Source organism: Gymnoscopelus microlampas (assembly GCF_963454915.1).
Source record: "Gymnoscopelus microlampas genome assembly, chromosome: 12".
NCBI lineage: Eukaryota > Metazoa > Chordata > Actinopteri > Myctophiformes > Myctophidae > Gymnoscopelus > Gymnoscopelus microlampas.
This window is the reverse complement of record NC_139949.1, coordinates 30718750-30728614: the sequence shown is the minus strand read 5'-3', so window position 1 is coordinate 30728614 and position 9865 is coordinate 30718750. Positions and strand designations below refer to the sequence as shown.

The 9865-nt window shown below is 40.3% G+C and overlaps 1 protein-coding gene across 2 annotated transcripts; it reads right to left on the bottom strand.

Moving 5' to 3' along the window:
• Positions 1 to 179: 179 nt before the first annotated feature.
• fam76b (family with sequence similarity 76 member B) lies at positions 180 to 8115 on the bottom strand. 2 transcript variants are annotated; one of them, XM_084074042.1, is made up of 10 exons: positions 7586 to 8115; positions 5643 to 5707; positions 5443 to 5497; positions 4334 to 4489; positions 3643 to 3836; positions 3469 to 3519; positions 3067 to 3144; positions 2819 to 2954; positions 2199 to 2300; positions 180 to 1329 (listed from the first exon to the last, which is right to left on the bottom strand). In XM_084074042.1, exons 1-10 carry the CDS (start codon positions 7670 to 7672, stop codon positions 1240 to 1242), a joined length of 1014 nt encoding a protein of 337 aa, XP_083930168.1. In that variant the 5' UTR covers positions 7673 to 8115; the 3' UTR covers positions 180 to 1239. The 2 variants fall into 2 exon arrangements, with proteins under 2 accessions (XP_083930168.1, XP_083930169.1); XM_084074043.1 differs by having other exon boundaries at positions 2819 to 2951.
• Between the last annotated feature and the right edge of the window lie 1750 nt (positions 8116 to 9865).

Here is a 9865-nt window from a genome sequence, read left to right as displayed (position 1 = left end):
GAGTAGTATCCATTACTAATATTTAGTGGATAACAAGCTACCACCGCTATTTTGAAGAGAGCGAGGCACCATCATTTTGCCATTCTATAATTTTGTAAATAGTGTTTTTCAGAAACAAAAACTGTAAGGCAAAATCAACACAAGAAAATGTAGAGCCACTGACTGTAGGGTGTAAATAAACAAACCATTTGCTTAGCCAGTTTAATAATCTTAAAACATTGGGTTTGGAAAAAGTACAAAAGTGATCCTGTATGCCACAGTATGAAACCAGCTCAATAATGCAATGTGAAAGGTGTTCCTTTAAAAAGCATTTTCTACAGATGTGTTAATTTCAACTGGCCTTACCATACACATACTCACTAAAACAGATACAAGCAATAGTTTAAATACAATAGCTGACCCCAGCAATACCTTTACAAGTGATTTCTTAAAAAACTAATTAAAGAGAGGGGAGTGGGGTCTAAAAGTATATTACAGTACATGAGACCACAATGCCAACCGGTATATGGCAGTAAATCATGCAGTATTACAATCGTTCCACTAAAGAGAAACAGCGAAGCACTACAGCTGTCACACAGTGAGAAAAAGGGCAGCCAAGAAGTGTCTCTCTTATGAAACAGCCATACAAAAATGTCCATTGGTTGTTTTCAATGTCACAGAGAGAACTGTACTGCGGGCCAGCAGGTCTGCAGTCACCCATCCCACATTTGCATACGTACATGGTAAAGTTGAGCAGGGTCTCCATTAAGGAGAGCTTGTCTTCCATAACCACGCTAGAAAAATATAACGAATTGCTATTGGAGAAAATCCTGAAACATGTAAGATTCTCTGAGTATGTTGTGAGTAAAAAAAAAGTAAGAAAGACAATTGAATAAATAAATTGCATGACATCCATAGAAATCGAGTGGAAACATGGAGTCGACAGAATTCTATCCACGTAACGGAAACAATGCTTTTTGGCCCGGCAGTGTTCAAACGAGGGCTTCATCCTGCACTTCTTCTGCAGTCACATCCCATCCAGTGGCAAAGTAATAATAAAAAAAGTTTACATTTAAGGGATGATTTCTCATTGTTGGGTCAATAGGTAATTTCCATGGACACATGATCTCTGGATTTACCACAGACAGGGAGTTAAGAACAAAATGAGTATGATGGCAATGATTGAGAAAATACAGGAGGGAGACTTTCACAGTGTTACAACAATGAAGCCACTCTGTGTTGTTACTGACTGGCCTAGTGTTAGGGCATCAGCAGTGAACTCCCTGTTCGGTCAAACTTCTTGCCCTTCGAGAGGGCGGCCACTTGTTTCATCAACTCTCTGTTCTTAGCCTGCAGACAAAAGAGGTAAACACAAGTTAGAAATGACATCACATAGCAGAGTGTTACTTTATAATGGGGAAAAGGACTTAGAAGAGATTATATCTGACAGTAGATATGCATTTTGTCATGTTCTCATAAATATAATAAATGGGTGGCCACAGTTCATATTTTAATGCATTCAATTTTATTTCAAATGATACGGTATTCATATTTTCAATTCGCTCTTTTGGACTCTAAAGGTCCATCCTGTGGTTTGGGGATACAAACATTTATAATTTATTTACAGTGGACAGAAAGTACTGCAGCCAACCCCTAGTTAGCAAAGTTACTTTATAATGAGGACAATAAAAATGACTTTGGAGTGTATCTGTAGTAGCAATTGTGTTTTGTCAGGCTTTCATTTTAAAGTATGTCAGTTTAGTCTACAACTCATTTGGGATACTTCAAATATAGTAGTTTTGATGTGATGTTTCCAGCGCTATGGTAGAATAAAAAAAGATCATGCCATACATATTTGCCTCTGACCCACTACAACATGTAACTCAAGAATCCCTATGAATTCTGGATGGATACAATTATTTTTAGGCATAAGTAACAGTCATGACAATCGTGCTTGGTGATTGTAAGTAGGGATTTTGGTGACCTTACAAAGCCTAGATGTTTAGCAAACACCCATCGAGTTGCAAAAATGTTTTATAAGGAAGACATATCTTGCTATTTAATGCATTTTGAGGAACATTTTAAATGCAATTGGGATGCAAAGTGTTTTGTGTAACCAAGGTCACTCATAAGGTACTGGGCATGACATGGATATGGCTGTTGTACAATGAGTGTGTTCTAAGAAATGACAAGTGCAACTGTTAAAAGTTGGTGCTTACCTGAAACAGCTCCATGGACTCTTTGTGTGCTTTATCCATATTGTTCATCTTTACTCTCAAATTGGATTCTTGGTATTGAAAATCTGCTTTGATCTCCGTTAACTGTGAGAGAAGCACACAACCCATCATTCAATGTCTTCCAGAAATGCACACAGCTTTAAATCATTTGAGATCACTCAATCTTGTGGGGTTTAACAGCTGAAGGATCAGACCCTTCCTCACCCAGGATCTGCCCAGCTACTTATCCAGGCCTCAGTTATCTCCAGACTTGACTATTACAACTCCTTCCTTATTAGCCTCCCGACATGCTCACTGAAGCACCTCCAAATGATCCAGAATGCTGCAGCACGCATAGGGCCCTATTTTGCGCATCTTAACACATTCCCTGCCATTGACAGAGATCTCCATCATTTTATTTTTATTTTTTTTGTAATTAAGAAAAACAAATCACAAATCACTCAGAACCAGAAGATAACGTGATCCAAAGATGTAAGATGGATTACAGTATTTGGGAAATATTCTGTATCTCGGCTCCTGTGTTTTACTATGCATTTTTGGCGAGACATGCTATTTTCAATGGTATAACAAACTGAGACACATGGGTGGGATTAATACTGCACCTTGCGCTCCTTTTCTAGAATGGTCTGGTCCCTTTGCTGCAGAAGTCTCTTTAGGGACATTACTTCCTCTTTCAGCTGGCTGATGAGAATGAAGTTGTCTGTTCCGCCAGAATCCATAGACTGGGTGATGGAACTACTGGTGGGTAAAAAGAAGATATGTTTCCATCACCAGCATTGCAGGCTCCAAACAACAAGGTAAAGCCAGATCAGATTATGCAAGACTTTTTAAAATGAAAACCATCTCATACCTGTCCCCATTGGATGGCTTCATCTCCAGTTTTGGTTTTTTCTTTGGAGTCTCCTTCTGGATTGAAGACGATTTATGGCTGAAAATAAAAAGTAGATAAATACATAGAACAAATCAACAAATCTAGTGCACTGACAAAGATTGCACTCCCTGTACAAGTTCTCTCAATTTTATTCGTATATAGATGCTTGGCCAAGCCGGATGCACCGTGGTGGATTCAAACCCATAGACTCTACAGTGGTGGAAAGGCACTTTACCCCTGTGCCACCAGAGCGCACTAACATTTTATGTACAACATTTGACACTATAACTCCAGTGTTGAACCATCAAAACAAGTACATTTTACAGGTTACAAACGGATATGAAAGGTGCGATACCGAAATACAGGGCAAGATAGTCTCACCTCTGCTTCCACAGTCCCTGTTCCTGCTCTGGACTGAGGCTCCCACTGAGTCTGTAACAGATAAATAAAATATATATTATAGAAAATCCTTCCCATTTTCTCCTCAAACTCTACTGCATCGCTGATCATTCAGAGGAGGGCTGTGCAATGGTGACACACAGCATGAATACATACTTGTGGTGAGAGCTGCTGTGTCTATGCTGCTGATGGTGGTGGTGATGATGGTGCTGCTGCTGTCTGGAGTGGTGGTCCTTCTCGTTGAGGGAGGAGGAGTTTGAGGAACCGAAACCCTTCCTTTGCTCCTTTGTCTTCTGCAGGACACGCCGATAGGAAAGAGTGCACAGCCAGCACAGCAGCTTCCCGTCCACCTGATACGTAGTGAGCTTATTAGGTTTTTAACAGTGGCTGGTAAATATACGTATCTACCAAGAAATGTTTTGAAGCGCAATAAGTAACAGGGTGGAGCGAATAGATAGAAATGTGTGTTGAGTCCCATTGTGGCCAGATCAACCGAGGGGGTGTTGCCGTGTGTGTCAGCTATGACTAACACACACAGAACGCCTCCCACATTTTTTTTCTAATGTTATTTGGTTTGTGAAATAGTGGCATGTGAAGATTGCAATTAATCAGCTACAGCAGCAGGACAGGCCAGATCACCCCATGGGGTGTTGGCGTGTGTCAGCTATGACTAACTAACACATGTGGCAAGTCACAAACCCCCCCCCCCCCCTTTTACTTTCCTAATGTTATTTGGTTTGTGAAATAGTGGCATGTGAACATTGCAATTAATCAGCTACAGAACAAAATGTTTTCGTTTTTGCCATTTACACTATGTGTGCACATAGACATGTGCATGCAGTTTTACCTTTCGTCTGCCCTCCTCCTTGCGATCAAAGGCGCACTGTTGTTTACACTGCTCACAAGTCTGTGGAGGTCCATACTTCTTTTCTGAGTTTGTACACCGCTGACACTTTGTCCCTATAAAAGCTGCAATGATGTTACAGTACTGGCAAGGTTTGGGCTGGAAGGGAAGGACAAAAAAGCAAATTAGAGTAGAAAAATAATTATTCAAAACATGCAATGTTGCTGCAATCCATAACTTTCATGTCCTAGCCAGGTTATGAACCCTGGTCCCCCGCACACCGGGGGGCTGTGTCTACAGAAAGCGCTTTTTAGCTGCCAATGCCCCTTTGCCATGCATTTCTATGGTCAAGATGCGCTTTTTTTCAGCGTCCATGTTCTTTGGCGGAGCACCCCGCGTGCTTCAAGCTGAAAATAGTTCAAATCTTGGAGGAGCTCCACTCATCAATGTCACATTTGATCATCCTAGCTGTGTCTGACAAACCGGTCATTTACAACATGTTGAATTGTCACCACAACCATGAGAAATCCACATTTACCTTTGTTTCAGCTACGCTATTTGTGCCAATAACACAGATGACATGACGTTCAATCACTGCAACCAACAGTTGATCCGCTTGAACGTTGCAGACATTAATCATGCTCCGTGCGAGTGCTCTAGATATATCGAAAGCGCTCCTCCGCTCATAAAATGCTTTCTGTGCGCCCCTTACACATTTGTTTTAATGTTGTCCCTCAGCCCTCAATTATCACCAGTAGGGGCCGGCTCTCATAGACAAATTACGCACTTCCTGCAAATACTAGCCTGCATCGCCCGCTGTTAAAGCGCAATTACTGTTGAGCTATAAGGGAGAGCACGTTTAGGAAGGCAAGACTTGTATGCAATACCGCTTGACAACCAGTAGTAGTCCTACCCAACCACAGCATCCAAATGTCTCATTAGAAGCTTAGGGAGACCACCTTAACCACTGCAGTTGTGTTAGTAATATTGTATTAACAACATTAACCAATACAGATTGGTTTACTAAAAATGTATTCACTAAGAAAAGTTATGGATTGCAGCTTTAAGTCATCTTGGAAGAGCTGAAATGTATCAAAAAACAAATCACTCACGGTCCCAAATTGTTTGACATTCTGAGCACATTTCTTGCAGATTGTATTTGTTTTACTGTAAAGGAAAAAAATATCAGTTAATACTTTGAATAAGACAGCACTGAAAAGATGATTTATTTGTTTACACTTTCATTGTATCAGCAGTGATACATGCTGATATTCACCACTTGTATGACATGCAAAGAGCATTGAGGACTCACCTTTCTTGCTGAAACTCAGATCTGCAATATGTGCACTTCACTAAGGGATGTGCGATGCGACATTCCTGTAATAGAAAGGGAAAAGAGATCTAATAGGAATAGCATAAAAGTACACACTCGCAAAAGCTCTTGCATTTTATGCAACCCTTAAGATACATTTTCCTACAACAAGAATCCACAAGCAATGCTTCAAAACGACCAGGTGCCTGAGGTGGTATAAATATATTACGTAATATGTTGCCATATTATACATTTTGTTGGATGCTTAAATAGATCATAGTACATAAAGAAAGCAGCATGTTGTTTTGACATATTCTGTTCCTTGCATTTCTGCTTCTCTTTGAAGGTTTTTGGGAAGTTTTTAGATGGGATAGTGGAGTAGACGGGAAACGGAGTGCAGAGAGGGGGAAGGACATGCAACACAGGTCTCCAGCTGGACTCCAACAGGGGAAGTTGCAATTATGTGGTCAACACTATCCGGTCACCCTGTCACTCAACTTCAATGCATCTCTTCCAAAGAGATGTGTGGTTTGTTAAGAGGTTAATAGAAGGAGAGTATGGCACTCTTTAAAAGCTGTGTCTTTGAGCTGTAATTAATTTGGTGTTTACTAAACAATGAGAAACAAAATGTTAGATGGCTTGACACAAATTTGCTATGTATACACTAAAATACACTCCATTCACACTGAGCACTATAACTAAAAATACAGTTTTTAAAATCGTTCTAAGTCAAATGGATGGCAGAGTTCACAACGACTATTAAAAAATACAATGGTGAACGATATATTTATAGTTATCTTTATAGTTATAGTGCTCAGTGTGAATGGCACTTAACACTTGTGGATGTGGAACACCGCAGCCTACCACTAAGTTTCATTTGTAGAGGTAGAGGCGGCATTATCCATTTTTAAAGGGCACTTAGGGCAGGCATGGATACTTTATCAATCCATGTAACGGACCAATGACATGTTAATTTCACAATATAATATGTCGTCTTCAATTATAATAAAATAGATGTACGCCGTATAACACCGCCAAAAGAATCTATGGATAGGAAATCGACCCACTAGACGAGCAACAAGCTGCCGTTTTCTCTGAAGATAAACCTTGTATTCAAAAGGAATGACAGGACACGGTCAGATTCTGTGATTTTAGCTGGACAAAGAAGAGTTTTTCATGGTGTCGTTACACCTTTAACAAACTAATTTAGCACGGCATTACAGCATTATCTAAACAAGGCTACCATTATAGCATTACGATTAGCGTTTCCAGGTCGGAAAAGAGATAAACCCTGTTACATAATCCGAAGCACGCACAACACACTGCCTGGTGAAACACCTCCGCATCCACATATACTGAACAGACAACGAGCTAGCCTGTCTAGTGTCTAAGTTTAACGCAGAATTTGGAAAGAAAAATACTATTTCATGGCGAGCCGCATCCAGTGTTGCCATATTGTGTGAGAGAAATGAGCAACCAGGTCTGGGAAAAAAAGCCCAAACGAAGCAATTCAGGCCACATGAGCACTTTAAATCTAATCATCAGCTATTTGAAAATAGCCGATCTACAAGCTCAAAACGTGTGAGCTTGTAGATCGGCTATTTCAAAAACTCTTGCAATAAAATGTGAAATATTTTGCTTTTTTATTTTTTTTTACATTCTTACACAAATGCTCCCTGGCACAAAACATTTATGAAAATATTTGAGAAGCACTGGTTTCAATAATATATATATATTTTAAATTGGAAGCAAGCTTAAATAAGGAACTACACTTTAGAAACAAGCCAAAAAAAACGCAACCAACAATTTTTACAAGCAACTTTACATAAATAGAAGCCCCTTATAATACGCCAACATGGCAACACTGTCTGCATCTTGCACAGACAAGCTCCCCCCCACACACACACACACACACACAACCCCCCATCCAACCCAAAGCAAACCTTGCACAGCTGCTGCCCCTGCGACAGTTCTTCGAAAGGGTACCGCTGGTTACACTTCGTACAGGCGTACAGGGCTGACGTTGCCATTCTGAACAAAAAGTCACTGAGCTAAAAACACACTAGTCGTTGCTCAGTTGCTACGATAACTCTGTGGCCTGACTAACCTCAATGTTAAACAACCAAACTAACCTAACCTAACCTCACTGTTAAACAACAGCCGCCGGGGAGAGCAGAGCACACACTGGTGGTGGAGGCTAACGTTAGCTAGCTAAGCTAGCGCGCTAGCTGGTTAGCTTTCGCTAGCCTAGAAATAGCCAGTGGAAATAGGGTAGCTAGCGGGCGATGAACAATAAACTCACAACACGTACTCTCTTGTTTCTACGCGTATGTTCGTTGGCTAAATTTGAGGTCGCTCGCTGACTATGCTCGTATGTATGAAAGTAACTAGCGACTATTTGGTTACAGTTCCCACTGTTCTGTTCGTCTTCTTCCCACGAAAGCTATTTTCCTGTTTTTCCTTTTCTCTTTTTTTGTATAGACGACGCCGTCACTCTAACCGGAAGCGGCCAACTATAGAATAAAGGAGCCAGTGTTGCCAGGTGTAGAGAGAGAAACAAGCAACCAGCTATATGAAAACAAGCCCAAAAGAGGTGAGCCCCTCGTCCTTTAAACACATTGCCTATTAAAAAAAAAAAACATCTTGAAAACAATTTGACATTTTAACAACACAAATCTTGTATGGGGGTCCGGTCCCTGCCTGGCATAAAATGTTTTCAGATGGGGCCATCATGGGGGTCCGCATACAAATATATATTAACTTGGGGGTTCTTGACTTGAACATGTTTGAGAAACACTGGTTTAAACAACATTAGCAAACGAGTCCAAATAAGCAACTACACTTCAGAAACCGAAAAAAATTGCAACCCGCAACTACCAATATTTACAAGCAACTTTACATAAAGACATGCCCAAAGTCGCTTATAATAAGCAGACATGGCAACGCTGATAAAGGAGCCTATCCCGTGAGCGGGATGTCTTATTTTGAAACGCTCAGCCAATCACATATTTAATTGTTTCTTCTGTTATTTCAAGATGCGGTGACGATCTTCCAGTAAAATGTAGCAAATGTCTGGCAATGTAATTATTATACACATACACAAACAACAACTTCTTTCGTTTCAGTACTGTAATTAAGAGGCCCTTTCTACCATTGCAACTGCAAATTATGACAAGAAATTAACTTTTTAATTTGCATGCCTACATTTTAGCCCTTTCCTAACTTTGCTAAAACAAACTCAAGATGCAAAATAAATGTACCATCCACATTTACCTGCAATGGAAGCCATGGTGTTAATGTAATTCCCCTGGCCTGCACCGCTTACCAAGATAGGTCAGATTACTTTGAAATGTAGTACTGAATACAAATTGCATGGCATTTTTTGTAAATTAGTGATGTGATCCTTTGGATTAAAACAATTATGTAATCTAATCTGAATATTTTTCGATACTAAAACATGAATGCAGCCACAAAAACTTTGTTCCATATTTTTTTATTTAAACTTAAACTAGGAGGGACCATTATGTAAATGTCACCGACATTGTAACTGCTGTAGGCCTTACTGTGTGTACCTCCCTCTTTACCTCCTATCACGATCACTGATAAACGCCTCAACCCATGCTGTACCACTACCAACCCAATTAAGCCTATACTGTATTTTCTTACTTCCATGTTTCCATGTTTCACATGTATTGCAAAGCTTCCTCCTTATAGCCTACATGTTGTCATAAAGGAGTAGTTGTTCACCCAAATATTGACATATTTTCTATCAATTACACACCCCATGATTGAAGCCTTGAAGTCATGGAGATGTTTTTGTTTTAGTTGTATTCCTAAGCCAATCATTTGATGACCGGAGGAGTGTGACTCAAGGAGTCTTCTACTCGAGTGACCGATGACCCGGCCATCAAATTATTGGCTCAGGACTGCGTGGAATTGGGGAAACTACTCCTTTAAGGTGACATGGATCACTATTAACATGATTGCCATCCTGTTGCCCGCACTCCCATCAGTGAGAAAATGCTTTGAGAAGCTAATTTCTTCTACAACAGTGAAACCCCACTGTGATGTGAAAGGAAGCAGCTGGTGACTCCATGTGTACTGAAGAAGACCTGGTTGACTAATGTGACTACAACCTCCCACCCCAGAACAACAGTAGGTGTTGGCAGGGACTACCTTTGAATTGGCTACATGGGGAGAATTGGGATAATGACCAAATTGTT

What these genes read in the sequence shown, in the direction of transcription:
- fam76b (XM_084074042.1), bottom strand. Translation starts at nt 7,672, where the DNA reads ATGGCAACGTCAGCCCTGTACGCCTGTACGAAGTGTAACCAGCGGTAC. An exon ending in TCTGAGTTTCAGCAAGAAAG is followed by an intron (nt 5,498 to 5,642) that starts GTGAGTCCTCAA and finishes TTTCCTTTACAG; the next exon opens with TAAAACAAATACAATCTGCA. An exon ending in CACAGCAGCTCTCACCACAA is followed by an intron (nt 3,520 to 3,642) that starts GTATGTATTCAT and finishes TATCTGTTACAG; the next exon opens with ACTCAGTGGGAGCCTCAGTC.